Raw genomic sequence first — 18,235 nt, forward strand, 5'->3', positions numbered from 1 at the left:
TCCAATCCACACTCCCAATCATGACGAAAGGCTTTGCAACCATCTCGCCCGAGTGCGAGACTGTCTTTGACGAGGTCAAAGAGACCGACAACCTCGATTACGTCATTTATGAAGCTAGCGCACACGACAAGAAGATAACCGTCAACGCATCCGGCAAATATAAGGAATACTCAGAGCTCCTCGCCCATTTCAAGGACGACACTCCCCGATATGCCGTCGTCGACTTCAGGTACGATTCTCCCTCTGGCGATGGTCAACGACACAAGCTTGTCTTCATCACGTGGTATGTTACATTGGTCTCCCCCGCATTTGAGGCGGCGATCCTGCAGATCCCCTGAAATGGAGCATGCTAACCACCCCATTTTGTTCAGGGTGCCAGAGCGCGCGAGCATTCATGACAAGTCATACTACACCACCAACAAGGACCACCTCTTCAGGGCACTCTTGGACATTAGTATTCATGTTCAGGCACACACCCAGGCGGAGCTGGCTCACGCATCAAGTACGTATCTACCTGTTGGGGAATCGCCGTTGGTTCTTATCACAGCACACAAGTATCTAATGCGCGTTTTTTTTCCCAGTCATGGGTCAGTTCAAGGTCCTTTGAGGAATTTCCAATGTCTTATGCATCCGGGGGCTCTTGAAGCCGGGAAACCGAGTACCTCCACTCTATTCGAGAATCTATGACAGAAGGGTTTAGAGCCTACCAATGACTTTTCCTCTCCTACATACAATTGTCGTAGATGATATCTTGGCGAAAATCTGGACCTTGACAGCCAATGTCCGCAATTCACATCAGCGACACCGTGGGTGTAACTTCGGTGCTTCCCGCTGAAAGTTCTTCCCGTCACAACCTCGGGGAGTAACAACGTAACGGCAATCTATGTAGTAAGATGAAAATTCTACCAACCTTGCTTGGAAACCATAATAATTCACTGCACTGCAAGCGCCCTGGTATTGTCGGCTTACAATGTAGAATAAGCTTCCCTCTTCTAGCAGCGATGCGGCATCCCTGGTCTGCAACAATCTACCATTGACACTGAAAATATCCCGAGCAGACACATAACTCCGGTGGCAATGGGTGTGAGCCTATGTTCGATATTTAGAGAAAATTCAAAAAAATTCAATGGCAATAGATAATCCACCTGAGCTTCCGCCATTTGTGGGTGGTCAAACCGCTCAAGAGGGTGCGTGCATTAGAATTTGTCAAAGGTCAAACACCTACAAAATGTCCAAATCTCGTATCATGGACACTTTTTTCGTGTAACTAGCAATATGCTTGGGATCTAATCATATAGCTAAATTGTTCTGTTCAGCTAGTCTCCAATCTAGCCGTTTTTGAGAATGTATTTGGAACCATATAATTTTTGGTTTCTCTGGATCGTTAGATGTTTGCTCCAAGCAAACGAAAGATAATCTTAGTGGGGAAATTATTGTAGGTAATGGTACTTTAGGCAAATATAGCCATAGAGAAAGACGCGTCAATGTTTTCACTAGACTGGCACAACAAATTGCCAAGTAATTCTGGGCAAACCCAAGGAATGTGAGCTCTGCATACTTAAAACCCGCGCATACCACCTTGCCTTCACCCGGTAATGTCAGCAAGAGCCATTTTTTCCCATTTCCCATCTCAAGTGCCTGATATCAAATCATGATTTGGCTCTCGTGCAAAAGGCTACTAATTTTTGGCCTCGGACTGTTCATTTCTTCCGGAGGTTGTGCTAGCAAACCACTTACTAGGGATGTTGTCATTATCGGCGGCGGCTCTTCAGGCACCTACGCCGCGATTAGACTTCGTGATCAAGGAAAATCAGTTGTCGTTATCGAAAGAGAAAACATCTTGGGTGGCCACACCGAAACATACGTTGATCCATCGACCAAAAAGGTAGTGGATTATGGAGTCATTCTATTCCACGACCTGCCTGTTGTTCGCCAATATTTCGCACGACTAAATATATCCTGCGCTCTGCAAAATCTTTCACAGATATTCCCACCCATAACTGCATACTTGGACCCTCAAACTGCCCAGCCGGTCAATTTCACTCCTCCCGATCCATCGGCAGCGCTGGCAGCCTACGCCCAACAACTCGCCCAATACCCGGGCCTAGAGACAGGATACAACCTCCCCAGCCCTGTGCCAGAAGATCTACTGCTTCCATTCGGCCAGTTTGTTGCCAAATACCCTGCAATCGCAAATGCGACATTCATGATAGCCCAGTTCAACCAGGGTCTTGGCAACATCCTCAATCAGCCAACACTATATGTGTTCAAGATATTCGGGTTCGATGTCCTCAACACAATGGTAAATGGCGCCTTGCTTCCGACCAGCGGTAACAATCATCAAATCTACGACCAAGCGTCCAGAATTCTTGGATCCAATGTCCTTTACGGAAGCACCGTAGCATCGGCCACGCAAAGAGATACAAACGGAGTTCAAATAGATGTCAACACACCGAACGGAATCCAAACAATAAAAGCAAAGAAAATACTCATCACAATCCCCCAAACCCTCGTCAATCTGCTCCCATTCAAGCCCGATCACACCGAAGCACAGGTTTTCAACGAATTCAGAAGCGTGGGGTACTATACCTCCCTCTTGCGCGGTACAGGCCTTCCATCGAACTTCAGCTCCAGCTCCGTATCAGCCAATACCTCCTTCAACATCCCCCATATGCCAGCAGTATACTCTATATCCGCTACAGCCGTCAACGGACTTTTCGACGTGAAATATGGCAGTCAGAAAATTCTGCCGGACTCCTACGTGAAGGGTGAAATACTCTCTTATATCCAGAACCTGCAGAGAAACGGGTTCACGGGGAATTTTTCCGGAGCGGCCAATTTCTTGCGCTTTAAGAGCCATGTTCCTTTTGAATTAACTGTATCTCCGGGTAGCATTGCTGATGGGTTTTATAATGATCTCTATGCTTTGCAGGGGTATCGAAGTACGTGGTATACGGGTGCTGCCTTTCATGATCAGGATTCGTCGAAGCTTTGGAACTTTACTGAGACGGTTGTGTTGCCGGCATTGCTGAATAGTTTCTGATTGGAGAGATACTACTATCTCCATTGGATAAAACTGTTGTTGATAGTACTTAGGTTTGGCCAGCGAGCACAATCCCACATCGGTTTATCTAGGTTGATATCTACAAAGCCAATGAGCTTTCGTAGCAAGATATTGAAACACTGAAATATGCCCGCTATCACATGCTAGGTTCTAAAATAAGAATACGGATAAGTACATATCAGGTATTGGCTCCGTAAGGCTAGACGTCAGGTCACAGGTGATTCACCCGACCCGGCCGGGACCATGATCGAGATAGAAAGCCGGGATCTAGAGCTTTACTGAATCTCTTCGAGATGACCAACCATCTTTTGAGGATAGCGCACCTGGAGATTCATGATTTGATCAATGTTTTGGAAAAGCGATATTTACATGTTAACATTTGTCTAAATGAACCTCGTTATCTATTCGTGACTGCTCCCGATCCCGGTTCTGCGACACGGTCCGTTGCAGGAGGGAGTGATTGATCTATTCAGAATGCGCTGAGACCGTTCATGAAAATTCGCTCCGTGGGCAGGAAGATTATAGAGGGCCTGGAACTCAGGTATGGGGAATGCGCTGCTCTGAATGGTTGCTTGAGGGAGCCGAGGGCCCAAAAATTTTCAATTCTGTTCATCTACATGGAACAGCCGCAAAGGACAGGTCTGATTATTCAGAGCTACAATTGAGTTTACTGGAAATAGCGTTACTGGTTTGTTTCTTGATCGTTTCTGTTCCTGCAGGGGCGCCAGCGATCTTCCCAAAGGCACGCTTTGACAGGGCAGAGTGCTCGTTCCACAATTCTCAAAGCCCTACCAGTACCCGACCGGTGCCACAGTCAGGACATACGGGTACAGAAGATCCGGCATGAAGCGATCGTTTTTAAGGTTTAACAGGACGAGCGTTGTAGCCGAGGTAGATCAACCGTTGTGAATGGGTCCATGTTTTGGGATATGCAAGAGGGAGCCCTGGTTAGAGAAGCGGTTTGCGGGGAGGAGGGCGTTTCCTTGAAGGAGGGTTCTCGGAAAGTCTGCCGTGGATCAGTCTTGCATACTTCCAAAGACTCATTTTTGAGGCGGGGTGGCTATCTTGAACGGTTGTGTCGCATTTGTTTCAGATGCCGAGGAGCGGAGCCTTGGGTGAGAACGAAGCCAGTTCCTGATTATATGAAATAACTGAAATTTAAGAACAAAAAAGATAAATTTCACCGAGTCTGAGAATGGTAGTATTTGAATTTGAGGCGCTTGAGAATTGAGGTTTCGAAGAAGAGTCTAGGTTTCGGCAGTTGAGGCTCTTCCCAGTGCTAAGCTTGGAAGTCAATCCTCATTAGGCTATGCATTCCGGGGTTTCACCCACGGCTACAGGATGGTCTCAAATTCAAGGCTGGGGTAACAACCGGGCTACTGTAGCTGTCAAACCCCGGGTCTATTAATCTGATTAACGGGGTTGAGACCAATTTTCAGCATTGCGCCCGACCAAATTTTTTGATAATCTGATATTCAATCTAAACTTGAGTCCCTCCATACCTTGTGGCAGCTCTAACAATCAATAGCGCCCGAAACCCGACCGAACCCTAAGAAGATCCTCTCTTTCGAAAATGAATTTTAGTCACTAGTTTCGTGCTTAGCTTTCCCTCGAAGGTATCTACCTTACGATACAAGGAAGGTGAAAAAAAAATAATGAATGAAGATCCAATATTACGAGTCTGCTCCCCACTTGATTTTCGATCGCAGAGGCAATCGGGAATAAAAATTAGGGGAGAGGAGTCCGCACGGAGTACTCCCTACCTATGGTAACTATCGATTGGATAAACTGACGGGGCGATGCTAGACACCCCGAGAAATGCCGAGAAACTCCCCTATTGATTGCCGCCAATCTTAATAGAAGAAAGAGAAAATTGGCGCTCAGGGCAAGCGCGTCGCGAGTCAAAGCCGACGGGAATTGGGGGCTCCCTTGCCGGGCGAAAAAATTAGTGTTGCCCCTAGGACGAATATGAGCCTATCATTGTGCTCCACTCCTCTGCACTAAGCAGTTCAACTAAACTTTGCGCTCAGGGTCTGAGCTCCACTTGGGGCGAGCTAAGTCAAACCCTATGCTATTCGCGCTGTGACTGGTGCAGATGATCGGGAACGGTGGCAACGTGGCCAGGATCATCCTCATAGGGTTTTTTCTCAATTGCGTCAGATTGCCAACTGGATCGAGCGATGAGATATCCACATTCCGCATCGGCAAGTGTGTCAAATCTTGAATAGGGAGGAGCGTGGAGCAAAAGGAGAAGAAAACGAATAGTAATATGATAAATGATAGATTCAAAATTTGAAATCATTGATGTGGGAAAAATAAAATTGATTAAATGTGAGGTGTAGAAAGATCAAATATGATCGAGCAAGATGAGAAAAAAAGAGGAAATTAATTATTGAGAACGCGTCTCATTCAGTCGGCGCTGAATGAAGTGTATGACATCCATATTATATTTAAAAATATACAAGAAATGCGCGAGATTGTCACCGGACTGTCCATTGACAAGACAGCACTCCACATCGCCCGTGTCGCAGTAGCTTCGCAGCGATCCCTTGAAAGGATCGCACCACTCGGGGTGAATGCGTGGATACAACTAATGACTTCAGCATCGGGACTCTATTCGGGATATCTGCCAGTGTAATATCCCCGACGGCAAACAATAACCGTAGAGGTAACTCGGACTCAAACGAAAATGGATCGCTTACCCCCGTCCCATCGGTGCAGCTCCCGATATTCCAGGGCTGTTGCGGCAGGAATGTCTCCTCGCCGTAGCAGACAGCGGCAATTACTAGCGTTCCAGACATATTTAGGGTTCTCCCGCCAAACCGGAAAATTCTGGCTGGGATGGATTTGATACGATGGAGCTTACCACTCTTGTTATACTTTGGCTCTAGTGCCGTCACAGGGAATAGCCAGGACGAACTGGTTCCACATAGACCATCCATCAGGACAATTCCTCCCTGTGGAGAGTTTATGTTTCAGCTGGATTTCATATCGCCACCGAAGACAGCAATCCTGCCGGGATTACGGTGGTTGCATGGCCGTTTTTCGGGGATTTGATTGCTAGCGTACGGGGGGGGGATGGATAGTAGTCGCATAAACCTTCCAACCAGCAGGAAAACACGGGTTCGATGACTCGGAGGAGAAATGGAAAAACCGATCTGAAACGGGATGTGTCCGACCATGGAGGGAGAACTTACCAATGAGTATCCATGTAGGAAGATCTTCGAGTTTGGACAGTCGGCGATGTATTCTCGGATATACTGCTGCATCAGATACGCCCCATTGCCAGCAGCGACACGGTGATCGTCTGCGCCGTGTTTATAGGGCAAAGCTATGCTAGTCGAACCTGGAATAAGTTGCAAGACTAGATTCTGGATGGTCACCATTACATTCAAGTGATCGCCCGGTCCCTGGCCTCGGATAAGAATGGCGTGCACTCCAGTGGCGCATTGTTCTGGTGGCGTGGGCTGGGTGTGGACCAGGACACCGAAAGCCAACACGAGGTTCTGGAATCGCATGACGAGCACAGTTGATTGGGTGGTGGGTGCGGACGAGTGGAGGATATGGGATGGTTATCGGGGATTTGCCGTGTCTGACTTTGGTTTGGGCTAGATTTACCTTCTGGTGGTTCCTTTGAATCTGGCTCCGACTCTGGTTCGGGTTGAGGCTGTTTCCTTTCTGATCGCTAGTAAAGTTGTGCCATTTCACCTTAATATGACCATAGGTCAAAACGTCCGTGCACAGACTAGACACATATGGTGGTATTCTCTAGGGATATGCTGGATACTATCGAGAAATGGCTGCTGATGATATTAGCCGTGGTGTGCGACAGGCCGAGCTAGATCTGGAGATTGGGATCGTCAGGATCCACCAGGCTGAAGATGAGTGGCTCCCACTAGGAAACAGGGTTTGGTGCCAATACTTGTGGGGCAGTCCTCAGCTTATCGAGCCTTCTGGTCGATCAAGATCATCCACCACATGTGAAGTGTGGGAAAACGGGAAAAGGGAAAATAGGGGAGGATGAAACATTTCAAACCCTAAGTGTGTTGCAGAGTGTTTTGAAGGTACAGATAGTATCGAAGATGCCAAAAAAAATCAAAGCAAAACTTACTGAGAATGAGGATGTCGCACAAAACCGCTGAAGCTAGAGGCAACGTACGCCATTCGCCTACTTTATGGCAGCATCTTGCGATTGAACCATCATATTCCAAGTTTCTGTGCTAGTACGGGGTAGAAAGAAGCAAAATTCGAAATAAATGTGATCAATAATACTGCAAATGAATGATAATGAAAACTATGTAATTCTCCTGTAACGCCAATGTACACCCCTGGTGATCACAGATCACATAAACCAATCACAACCTTGGAAATGATACAGAACTTGTATAATAGCACAGCGCAAGGGGATTCGCCGATCGACGTAATCACAGCCCAGAATGAGGAATCTCATTTTCATTCCTCTTCGTGAGACTTCTCAACAATATCACGAACCGCATTGGCCAATTCGTTAATCACTAATCCTGAGCGGGGAATGGTGTGGCCCTTCCCCGTATCGAAGAAGATGGCTGTATCCGGGTCGCAAACATTGTAGAGCGCATATGCACCATGACGGAAAGGATCTACCTAGCCATTAGTATTGCCGAGCCAAAAAAAAAAGAAGGGGACCGGGAGCCAATAGTTGGGAGTACATACCGTTCGCACCAACAACATGAAGGGTGGGGACGTCAATCATATCTTCAACCTCGTCCGCCAGGAGAACCCCCCCTTTCCGGCGACATGGGTGGCCAACCAGTAATGAACATGGCACATTTGAGGCGGCGCTCACGGCCTTCCTCCTCGAATCGCCGTTGTTCATCCAGGATGAAGGTAGCGGCCATAGAGGCACCTTCACTGTAGCCGATAATACCTCCAATGTCTGGGTTCTCCTCCAGGGTTTGGTATAGATACTCCATGACGCCCTTGTAGTTGAGCCAGGGAACTTGGCGATCGCCCACCAGGTCGCGCATCACATCTTCAGGATTTTGTCCCACGGGGATTTGTCGAACGCGGCTGATCATAGAATCTTCGGCAGCACCGCCATCGTCTGCCCAGCGATAGTGAGGACCGACACCAAAGTATTCCTCGAATCCTGTATCTTGGTGAGCATGGTCCGAGACAGAAGAGTACAAAAGCTTCATACCTGCTGGTGGTGTGATCTTGACGGGCGCATTGATGTAATGGAAGGACGCAGACTGGTCTTGTCCTAGGTCTTTCTGAAGGGGAGCTGTATAATATTGATGGTCAGTAAGAAGGAGGTTCTCTGGGTATCGTAGATTGGGGTCTCTCTTGCTGCATACCAAGCTGGATACTGATGTTCTTTGGAGATAGTTAGCATATTTCCTCTATGATCACTTCAATTCCAAGTTGAATACTTACATCGACATTGCCAATGGCACCGTGCAAGCAGAGAAACTTCATGGCTGTCTAGTCTAGACCGAATGAGAGAATGAATGGAATGTTGCACAGCTGATAGGGGAAGAAAGAGAATAAAGATAGCGCTCCCTGGCTGCTCATAAATCAGCCAATTCCCTCCGAAACACATGTGATCGGCGATCCCAAGTAGCTCCGTGCCTCAAGCTCGCGTGGATTGTGGGTTGCATGGCCGATGGGGTGCCGTGGGTCGAAACGTACCTGAATTTGTGTCTAACCCCAAGGGGCTTGTACTGCAGTCCGAAGTTACGCACCCAATACGTTTATCGCCTCGGCGCAAAAAAGAGGATGCTGATCGTTTCCATTGATTTTTTATTGATTTTTTCGGAGAAGCTCTGGATCGCTCCTGTCAGTGCCCATCTGGATAAAAAGTCTTTGGTTTATTCTATTCTATTTAATCATGAGTCCCGTCAATTCTGGCGAATCCACTTCCCCCAATTCTATACTTTCGTTCTTTTAAACCCCTCTTCCACCCCCCTCCTCTCCTTCTCCTTCTCTATCTCCTTCTCTTTTACACAAAAAAAGGAGAATCTTATATACCATGAATAGTGCCGAGAACGGGTCACAGCCCGACGGTGTGAATGGAGTCAATGAGACTCACGAACCCATCGCGATTATCGGTTACGCCTGTCGTCTCTCCGGTCAGGTCTCCTCCCCCGGCGACTTATGGGAGTTATGCACACGCGGTCGCAGTGGATGGTCTCCCATTCCCAAAGACCGTTTCGACTCCGGTGCCTACCATCATCCTAATCCATCCAAGTCGGGCACCACAAACCCCATCGGGGGTTACTTTCTCGACGAGGATGTCTCCCGATTCGACGCCCCCTTCTTCAATGTCACCGTTCAGGAGGCCATTTCCATGGACCCCCAGCAGCGATTGCTTTTAGAAACCTCATACGAAGCTTTGGAGAGTGCTGGCATTCCCAAAGAATCCCTTGCCGGTCGTAATGTCGGTGTCTTCATCGGTGGCAACTTCGCCGATTACGAGCTGCGCAACTTGCGCGATATTGAAACTGCTCCAATATACCAGGCCACTGGCAATGCGCCGTCCCTCCAATCAAACAGAATTTCATATTTCTTCGATTTGTCGGGTCCGAGTTTGACCGTCGACACAGCCTGCTCCTCCTCGCTCGTGGCTCTTCACTATGCTGTACAGAGCTTGCGCAGTGGTGAATCAAAAGAGGCGCTTGTCGGAGGTTGCAGATTGAACCTTCTCCCTGATTATTTTGTTTCCATGTCCATGTCACAGTCAGTACTCCTGCTCTAGCTTTTTTCCCCGGGCTTTCGATCTTTCGGCGCACTTACTAACTTTTTACCTCTTCTAATTTTAGACTGTTCAACGACGAAGGAAAAACATACGCATTCGAAGAGAGGGCGAAATCCGGCTTCGCGCGAGGCGAGGGTGCTGGTGTTGTTCTTCTCAAACCCCTCTCGGCTGCGCTCCGCGATAAGGATCCGATTCGGGCTATAATTGCCAATTCGGGTGTCAACCAAGATGGAAGGACAAAGGGTATCACGTTGCCGAACGAGAAGGCGCAAGAGAACTTGATCCGCCGCGTTTATGCTGAGGCCAATTTGAACCCCGACGAGTGTGGTTTTGCTGAAATGCACGGTACTGGTACGAAGGCCGGAGATCCTATTGAAGCCGGTGCGGTTCACGCAGCCTTGGGCCAAAACCGGACAGCCAGAAACCCCCTCTATATTGGATCCGTCAAGTCCAATATCGGCCATTTGGAAGGTGCAAGCGGTATTGCATCAATCATTAAAGCAGCTATGATCCTGGATAACGGATTGTTGCTTCCAAATGCCGACTTCAAGAAACCGAACCCTAATATCCCTCTCAATGAATGGCACATGAAGGTCGTCAACTCCACGCGACCCTGGCCTCGAGGCAAGAAATATATCAGTGTCTCGAACTATGGCTTTGGAGGTGCCAATGCCCACGTCGTGATGCAGAAGCCTCCTGCGCCATCTCAAGCCGCGGACGACGCCGAGGCTGACGGAGACCCCAAGCGTCGCCTGTTCCTCATTTCAGCAAACGATAAAGACTCGCTCAAGACTAGAATTCATGATTTCGGCGTTTATTTCGAACAAAGACCGGAGGTGTTTGAGAACTCTCTTTTCGGAAACTTTGCCTACACTCTCGGAAGCAAATTGTCGCAGCTTTCATACCGCGTTGCCGTCTCGGCGACATCACTTGATGAGCTTGGTATCCGCTTGGCTCAGTTGAAGGTCAACCCAGTTCGAGTACTGGGTGCGCCTACCGTTGCATTTGTCTTCACTGGACAAGGAGCCCAATGGGCCCAGATGGGTATCCCGCTTATGGCCGACTACCCAGTGTTCAAGTCTGCTATTTTGCGAGCCGACGAATGCCTGCGCAAACTTGGTGCGGAATTTTCTCTTCTTGAGGAGCTTGAGAAGGATGCTTCAGAATCTCAGATCAACTCTCCTCATCTGAGCCAGCCGGCTTGCACAGCACTCCAGGTTGCACTGACTGATCTGCTGCGGTCTTGGGGCATTCTACCCTCCTCGGTTGTCGGACACAGCTCTGGAGAGATCGGTGCTGCGTATGCTGCTGGTATCTATGACCTTGAGGGTGCGATGGCCCTTTCATACCGCCGTGGTCAAATGACGCAGCTCCTTAAGAAGACATTCCCGCTGCTAAAGGGCACGATGATTGCCATCGGTGCTGGACCCGAGGCCGTCAAGCCGATGCTGAAGACTCTGGGAAGCTACGCTACCATCGCCTGTGTGAACAGCCCTTCTAGTGTGACTGTTTCTGGAGATGTTTCTGCCATTGACGAGCTGGAGCCTATCCTGCAAGAGAAGGCATTGTTCAACCGACGCCTCAAGATCGATGTGGCCTACCATTCAGACCATATGAAGAATGTCGCCGAGGCCTATCTGGCTGCCATCGAGTCTATCCAGCCGGCAACTACTTCTACCGCGACCTTCTTCTCTTCCGTGACTGGTGAGATCGCCCAGCCATCTGAATTGGGCCCAGCCTACTGGATTCAGAACCTGACATCCTCCGTCTTGTTCTCTGATGCCCTGAGCAAGATGTGCGATGATGAAGAGACCCGTCCCCACCTTCTCATTGAAGTTGGTCCCCACTCTGCTCTGAAGGGACCTATCCTTGATATCCAGAAGAGCCTGGGCTCGGCGGCGTCTAAGATTGGCTATGCCCCGACTGTGGTCCGTAATGCCGACCCCAGCGAGTCCGTCATGGATGCTGCTGGTGCAGCTTACGTACGAGGTGCATCACTAAAGATCACTGATCTCAACTTCCCTTCCAGCTATGCTAAGAACAGGTCCTTCCTGAGAGACCTTCCTCGATACCCGTGGCAGCACTCTACCCGTTACTGGCACGAGTCCCGTATCGCAGACAAGCATGTTAAGCGAGATGGTGTCCGAAACGATGTCCTTGGTGCACAGGCGATGTACTCGAACGACCTGGAGCCGACATGGCGCAACATCGTTCGCCTCGATGATATTCCATGGCTGCGCGACCACAAGATGCAAGGCATGATTGTGTACCCAATGGCTGGTTATGTAAGTTTTATTCTCATCCAAACCTTGAGGGAAAGTACTAATAGATTGAAAGCTTGCTATGGCCATTGAAGCTGCACGCCGACGCGCTGTACAGAAGGAGATTCCTTTCTCCCAATTCGAGTTCCGAGAGGTTTCCGTTGGATCAGCGCTTGTTCTGACGGATGAGTCTTACGCTGAGACTTCCATCACTCTTCAGCCATTTGCTGAAGGTACTCGTGGCCACTCGGATATCTGGGATCAGTTCCGCATTTTTTCGTGGTCTGAAAAGCGCGGCTGGACCGAGCACTGCTCTGGTCTAGTCCGCGTCCGCGCCAGCAAGAAACAGCAGACCTCTGTCTCCAACGTCGCCGAATCCGAAGAGAATTTCTTCGTCTCTCAGATTGACAAGGTCAAGGAGTCAGCCACGTACAAGATTGACATTCAGAACTTGTACCAAGTTCTCGCGGACGTCGGTGCTGGCTATGGCGCTCCATTCCAAGGGCTGGAGAACTGCTTCTCCGATCCTCGCCACTCATGCGCAGACTTGTACGTCAGAGACACCAAGAGCGGAATGCCTAAGAACTATGAGGTTCCTCTGACAATTCACCCGACTTTCCTGGATGCCTTGCTACACCTTGTCTGGCCCATTCTCGGAAAGGGCCGCATGGAGCTTGACACTCTCTACATGCCTACTCTGATTAAGAGCTTGATCGTCAGTAGTGAGATCCCCTCCACTCCTGGAGAATATACCAAGGCTTGGTGTATTGGAGGTCCCAGTCAGCCATCGCCTGAGCCCACCAAGTTTGATCTGTGGGTAACTCCCATCCACTCCAACGAGGTCTTGATCAACATGGAGGGCTTGGTCATGACTCCCCTCAAGGACGGTGGCTCGCTGGGCAATAGCCAAACTCGCGATCTGTGCTACAAATTCGAATGGCAGTCCCTAGCCAGCTTGGAGAGCCCAATCAATGTCGAGGCTAACGGCCACGCCGTGACCGCTAATGGAGCAGTGAATGGCCATCTCGTACCGAACGGTGTCTCAAATGGCCTACTCACCCCTCTTAGCCCTGACGACGCAGTCACCATGAATGGAAACGGCATCCTGCATCAAACCGATCTTTTGATCACCCAATTCGGAAAGTCAGATGGCAATGTCGACAAACTGAAGGATGCCATTTCCAAGGAAAAGGCCAAGTGGCACCCGACAGTCACCTCCTTGGAAGATATCGATGCTACCGAGAAACATGTCGTCGTTCTTCAGACTGGAAACAAGACTCTGCGGGACTTGACCGCTGACGTTTTCGAGATCATTCAGAAGACACTGTTGAATGCTTCCCACCTTCTTTGGGTCTACCGTCTGGATAACCCAGATGCCCAGATGATTGTCGGTTTGATCCGCAGTATTCGTTCCGAAACTCTTGCCAAGGTTGCTACCCTCGGTCTCGAGATCGAGGATCTGGAGAAGCCCACAGCTCCTATCCTGGCTGCCATTGATGCTCTCTGGCCCACAAACGGAGCCAAACCCGTCGATGACTTCGAGTTCAAGGCTAATGGTTCTGACCTCCTGGTGCCCCGCGCCATGGACGACACTGCCACCAACGCCTTCGTTCACAACGAGACTCACGAGATGACCATCGCTTCTCAGCCATTCCAACAGCCCGGTCGACGATTCAAGCTCCAGATTGGTAACCTCGGTGCCCTGGATACTCTGTATTTCACTGAGGATATCGTCCCCGAGCTTCCTGACGATGACATCGAGATCGAGGTCAAGGCCACCGGTCTCAACTTCAAGGATATCGTCGTCACCATGGGTCAACTGGCTCAACCTTACATCGGTATCGAGTGCAGTGGTATCGTGACATCTATCGGCAAGAACGTGACAAGCCTCCAGGTTGGCCAGCGAGTCATGGCTCTGCCACTGGGTGCTTACTCGACCTACGCCCGTTGCCCAGCCACGAGCGCAGCTCCCATCCCAGACAACATGACCTTCGAAGTCGCCGCCACTGTCCCAGTCGTCTTCGCCACTGCGTACTACGCACTCTTCGATCTGGGCAGACTGCAAGAAGATGAGCGGGTTCTCATCCACGCCGGTGCCGGTGGTGTCGGACAGTCAGCCATCATGCTGGCACAGATGATCGGAGCCGAGATCTTCGTTACTGTCGGCAGCGTGGAAAAGAAGCAGTTCCTCATGACACAATACGGTATTCCAGAGGACCACATCCTCTACAGTCGCGACACTTCCTTCGCGCGTGGCATCAAGAGAGCCACAAACGGCGAAGGTGTCGATGTGGTGGTCAACTCGCTGGCGGGTGATCTTCTCCGTGAGACCTGGGAGTGCCTGGCACCGTTTGGTCGCTTTGTTGAGATCGGTAAGGCCGATATCACGAAGAACACTCGTCTGGATATGCTGCCATTCGAATACAATGTCTCGTTTGCCTCGGTTGATCTTACCAAGGTTGCGGCCCGCAAGCCTAAGCTGATGAGACGTCTTCTTGACAATGTCACTCAGCTTATGGGTAAGGGTGCCGTGAAGCCTATTTCGCCTGTGACTGCGTACCGCATCTCGGAACTTGAGACTGCCTTCCGCACATTGCAGACTGGTAAGGCTATGGGTAAGATTGTTGTTGTTCCTCACCCCGAGGATCAGGTCAAGGTAAGTAAATTCAACAACGAGCCGATACGTTCGCGATGACTGACTCCTTTTTCCAGGCTGTCACATTGAAGACTGGTCATGTTCTCAAGGCCGATGCTTCCTATATCCTCATTGGTGGTACTGGCGGTCTTGGCCGAAGTATGGCCAAGTGGATGTCTTCGAAGGGCGCCAGAAACATCGTCCTTGTGTCGCGAAGCGCATCTGTCAATGATCAGGTGCAGCAGCTGATTGATGAGCTGGCCGTTGATGGCACCCACATTACCGTCAAGGCGTGCGATGTGAGCAGCCGGGCCTCCGTCGAGAAGCTTGTCAAGGAAGATATGAAAGACCTTCCTCCGGTGCGCGGTGTTGTCCACGGTGCTATGGTTCTTCGGGTAAGAAGCCTTCGCGAATCCCTGACTCTCTATAAAATATGCCAATTACTAACAACCTCATCCAGGATATCCTCTTTGAAAAGATGACCTTGGAAGACTTCAACGCAGTCGCCGAGAGCAAGGTCGAAGGAGCCTGGAACCTCCACGACGTCCTCTCCGACTCACCACTAGACTTCTTCGTCGCCCTATCCTCCGTCGCTGGCACAATCGGTAACAGAGGCCAAGCCGCGTACGCCGCAGCAAACGTCTTCCTAGACGCATTCATGGAATACCGCCGCTCGCAAGGCCTGCCTGGTACATCCATCGACCTCACCGCCGTCCGAGACGTCGGCTACCTGGCCGAGGTCGACAGCAAGCGCCAGCAGGAGGTTCTCAAGAACATCGGCACAGACGGCATGGACGAAGCCGAAGTCCTAGCCCTATTCGCAGCCGCGATCACGGGAGATCTGACGCGATCCTGTGGCGGGCACTGCATCACAGGTCTCGAGCTCGGCAGCACGCTGGACCACTTCTGGGCGCAGGACGCCAAGTTCAGCATTCTGTACGAGGAGGCCAAGGCGCGACATGGCAGTGGCGCTGGTGCTGGAAATGGACCATCCGTTCCGCTGAACGCTCAGCTTGCCAATGCGCCGTCCAAGGAGGAGGCGTTGCAGATTTGTTATGAGGCTCTGGCTGCGAAGCTGGCGCAAGTCCTTGTTATTTCGCTGGAGGACATGGATCCTTCTATTACTGTTGCCTCGTTGGGTCTGGACTCGCTTGTTGCAATTGAGATTCGCAATTGGATTGCCCGTGAGGCGAATGCCAATGTTCAGGTGTTAGAGCTCTTGTCTAGTGGGTCTTTGATTGCGCTGGCAGAGATTATTCTTAATAAGTCGCAGGCCTAGACGGTGCGATTTGATTGGATTGGATTGGATTGAGCTTGCCACATCGCAAGCAGGGTTATTTTCTTTGTACTATTTTTTTCATGTGTTGATGTTTTCTGACGTCTGTTTTACTTTTGCATTTCTTGCATCTCTATATGAATACCTTGGAATAGAAATCTTTTGATATGGATACTGTTACTGTGTACCAGCAAACCTTTAGAATGTCTGCTCTTCTACTATCCTTCAAGTTTGAATAGAGCTTTCTTCTATGAAGATTTAATGATTAATGGAAGATCAACTGACCTAGTAGACCGGAGTATTCTTCTCATGTACACAATGTCGCTCCGCTGGGTGTTCCTGACAAATTCGGTGGCCATTTCCAAGATTGGACTGAACTTTTAGAGAGTGACCATGACAAGCTTAAGTTCAAGCGATAAGATCATCGCCTGCTCTATCAAAGCGAGGCTGTATATTCATGCCAGCAATTACCTGCGCAGTGTCGACGCCACATCTCTCTACCATTGGTGAGCCCGCGCTCATCATGGCTCAGTTGGTATCGACTTACACCCATTTGCCCTCAATTTTGAAATCTGAATTCCGGGGTTGACGGTCAATCCAGTCGCTGGTTGGCTGACTCTTACCAGCATATTTCTAGCTGCCTTCTATGGCTCAGCCGTGGAAGCTTCGATGCATGAGCGGTGTTTCCAAACTTTTATGCCGGGATTGACGGCCGCCCCCGACGCTGGTTGGTCGACTTTTACCCATACAGTAGCTTGAAGTGGAGGTCTGTATAGGACAGGAAGTCACTTGTTCTACTCAAAAGTAGAAGATGACACTAATAGTACTAATCCGTACCTACTGGTATAATATGATCTAGAATCCATCTTCTGGCCCAATGCGGCACATCAAATGCCATCGAGATAAGTAACTAACCCGTTCCGGTATCCTCCTTTTTCTTCAACACCAACACCAACACCGAGTTCAACTTTTCAGATCGCCACCCTTTCTCAATGTCTCTCTTCTCTTCCACCTCAGCCCTTGGACGATTCACCACTCGATCCCTCCTCTCCAGACCACTCCCCAGCGGCCTCGCCCAGCGCCGCCTCAACTCCAGCACCAGCTCCAACAACAAGCCAGGATCAACACCTCGCCCATCCTCACACGCCCCCCAACAAAGCCGCTCAAACTTCCCCGTCATCCCCATCATCGCAATTTTTCTCATGGGCTCCGGCTCCTACATCCTCCTCGTCAAGTCCCGCACCGGAACCAACCAATCGCGCCCGTCAAACTAGGCTAAGCCTCCTGCGTTGATCCCGCACCCACGCCGCTCCCCCTCCAATCCACACCGCACCACCTCACCTTTCCTCCCCTCCATCTCCCACCAACAACCCTCCACCTCCCCAATCCCAATCCCCCCTCCAATTCCACCATGGCACCCACCGACCTCACCCCCCGCTTCTCCACCAACGACGTAACAGTCGTCTTCTTCCTGGGCGGCCCCGGCAGCGGAAAAGGCACCCAATCCGCCAACCTAGTCAAAGACTACTCCTTCGTCCACCTCTCAGCCGGCGACCTCCTCCGCGCCGAACAAGTCCGCGAAGGCTCCTCCCGCGGCAAAATGATCAAAGAATACATCACGGAAGGCAAAATCGTCCCCATGGAAGTAACCGTGAACCTGCTCTCCGACGCCATGGCCGAGTCACTAGCGACCAACCCGCCTCCCGCAGGCACAAAAGCCCGCTTCCTGATCGACGGCTTCCCGCGCAAACTCGACCAGGCGGAATTCTTTGAAGCGAGCGTTTGTCCCTCGGAGCTGGTGCTCTTCCTCGATTGTCCCGAGGACGTTATGGAGAGTCGGTTGTTGAAGCGCGGGGAGACGAGTGGGCGTGATGATGATAATGCTGCTTCCATTCGGAAGCGGTTCCGCACTTTCGTTGAGACGAGTATGCCTGTTGTTGAGGCTTTCCGGGCGCAGGATAAGGTTGTTACTGTTACGGCTACGGGGTCTGTTGAGGAGGTTTATGAGAGTGTTAAGGCGGGGATTGAGGAGCGGGGTTTGCACGCTCGCTCTTAAATGAGTTCAGGGGTGTTTTTTTGTGTATAAGGGGTCTGTGTGCCTTCAATTAGATCAATAGAGATGTGTCTTTTGCTGTAATTTTATGGGATGTTTTGCAAATTTGTCTAGATTAGCCCCTGAGATTGGGTTCCATGGCGGGGCATTCTTGTGGCTGTGAATGTGGCTATAGCTATAGCTATGAATACTGGTACTAGTATGACTACG

At 50.2% G+C, this 18,235-nt stretch overlaps 8 protein-coding genes across 8 annotated transcripts; 6 read left to right on the top strand and 2 right to left on the bottom strand.

Annotated features, from left to right (window-relative positions):
* Window positions 1-20: 20 nt before the first annotated feature.
* Window positions 21-607, top strand: N7533_008872 (actin-binding ADF family protein; the record flags this gene model as incomplete). Its single annotated transcript, XM_057105522.1, has 3 exons — window positions 21-283; window positions 372-502; window positions 582-607. The coding sequence occupies 3 exons, from the start codon at window positions 21-23 to the stop codon at window positions 605-607; spliced, it is 420 nt and encodes a 139-aa protein (XP_056956971.1).
* A 1,044-nt stretch (window positions 608-1,651) lies between these two features.
* On the top strand, window positions 1,652-3,043 carry N7533_008873 (flavin monoamine oxidase family protein; the record flags this gene model as incomplete). Its single annotated transcript, XM_057105523.1, has 1 exon — window positions 1,652-3,043. The coding sequence occupies one exon, from the start codon at window positions 1,652-1,654 to the stop codon at window positions 3,041-3,043; it is 1,392 nt and encodes a 463-aa protein (XP_056956972.1).
* Window positions 3,044-5,453: 2,410 nt separating this feature from the next.
* On the bottom strand, window positions 5,454-6,582 carry N7533_008874 (uncharacterized protein; the record flags this gene model as incomplete). The annotated part of the gene is made up of 3 exons (XM_057105524.1): window positions 5,454-5,654; window positions 5,767-6,021; window positions 6,262-6,582. 3 exons carry the CDS (start codon window positions 6,580-6,582, stop codon window positions 5,454-5,456), a joined length of 777 nt encoding a protein of 258 aa, XP_056956973.1.
* Window positions 6,583-7,516: 934 nt separating this feature from the next.
* Window positions 7,517-8,521, bottom strand: N7533_008875 (uncharacterized protein; the record flags this gene model as incomplete). Its single annotated transcript, XM_057105525.1, has 6 exons — window positions 7,517-7,683; window positions 7,757-7,828; window positions 7,890-8,192; window positions 8,244-8,327; window positions 8,401-8,419; window positions 8,480-8,521. The coding sequence occupies 6 exons, from the start codon at window positions 8,519-8,521 to the stop codon at window positions 7,517-7,519; spliced, it is 687 nt and encodes a 228-aa protein (XP_056956974.1).
* Window positions 8,522-9,074: 553 nt separating this feature from the next.
* Window positions 9,075-14,756, top strand: N7533_008876 (type I iterative polyketide synthase; the record flags this gene model as incomplete). The annotated part of the gene is made up of 4 exons (XM_057105526.1): window positions 9,075-9,781; window positions 9,907-10,919; window positions 11,010-12,085; window positions 12,207-14,756. 4 exons carry the CDS (start codon window positions 9,075-9,077, stop codon window positions 14,754-14,756), a joined length of 5,346 nt encoding a protein of 1,781 aa, XP_056956975.1.
* A 101-nt stretch (window positions 14,757-14,857) lies between these two features.
* Window positions 14,858-15,975, top strand: N7533_008877 (beta-ketoacyl reductase; the record flags this gene model as incomplete). Its single annotated transcript, XM_057105527.1, has 2 exons — window positions 14,858-15,091; window positions 15,157-15,975. 2 exons carry the CDS (start codon window positions 14,858-14,860, stop codon window positions 15,973-15,975), a joined length of 1,053 nt encoding a protein of 350 aa, XP_056956976.1.
* A 989-nt stretch (window positions 15,976-16,964) lies between these two features.
* On the top strand, window positions 16,965-17,246 carry N7533_008878 (uncharacterized protein; the record flags this gene model as incomplete). The annotated part of the gene is made up of 1 exon (XM_057105528.1): window positions 16,965-17,246. The coding sequence occupies one exon, from the start codon at window positions 16,965-16,967 to the stop codon at window positions 17,244-17,246; it is 282 nt and encodes a 93-aa protein (XP_056956977.1).
* A 137-nt stretch (window positions 17,247-17,383) lies between these two features.
* On the top strand, window positions 17,384-18,028 carry ura6 (uridylate kinase ura6; the record flags this gene model as incomplete). The annotated part of the gene is made up of 1 exon (XM_057105529.1): window positions 17,384-18,028. One exon carries the CDS (start codon window positions 17,384-17,386, stop codon window positions 18,026-18,028), a length of 645 nt encoding a protein of 214 aa, XP_056956978.1.
* Between the last annotated feature and the right edge of the window lie 207 nt (window positions 18,029-18,235).

The sequence above is a fragment of the Penicillium manginii genome (assembly GCF_028828005.1).
Source record: "Penicillium manginii strain IBT 31320 chromosome Unknown utg000006l:1.0-4164085.0:1.0-4166146.0, whole genome shotgun sequence".
NCBI classification, from domain to species: domain Eukaryota; kingdom Fungi; phylum Ascomycota; class Eurotiomycetes; order Eurotiales; family Aspergillaceae; genus Penicillium; species Penicillium manginii.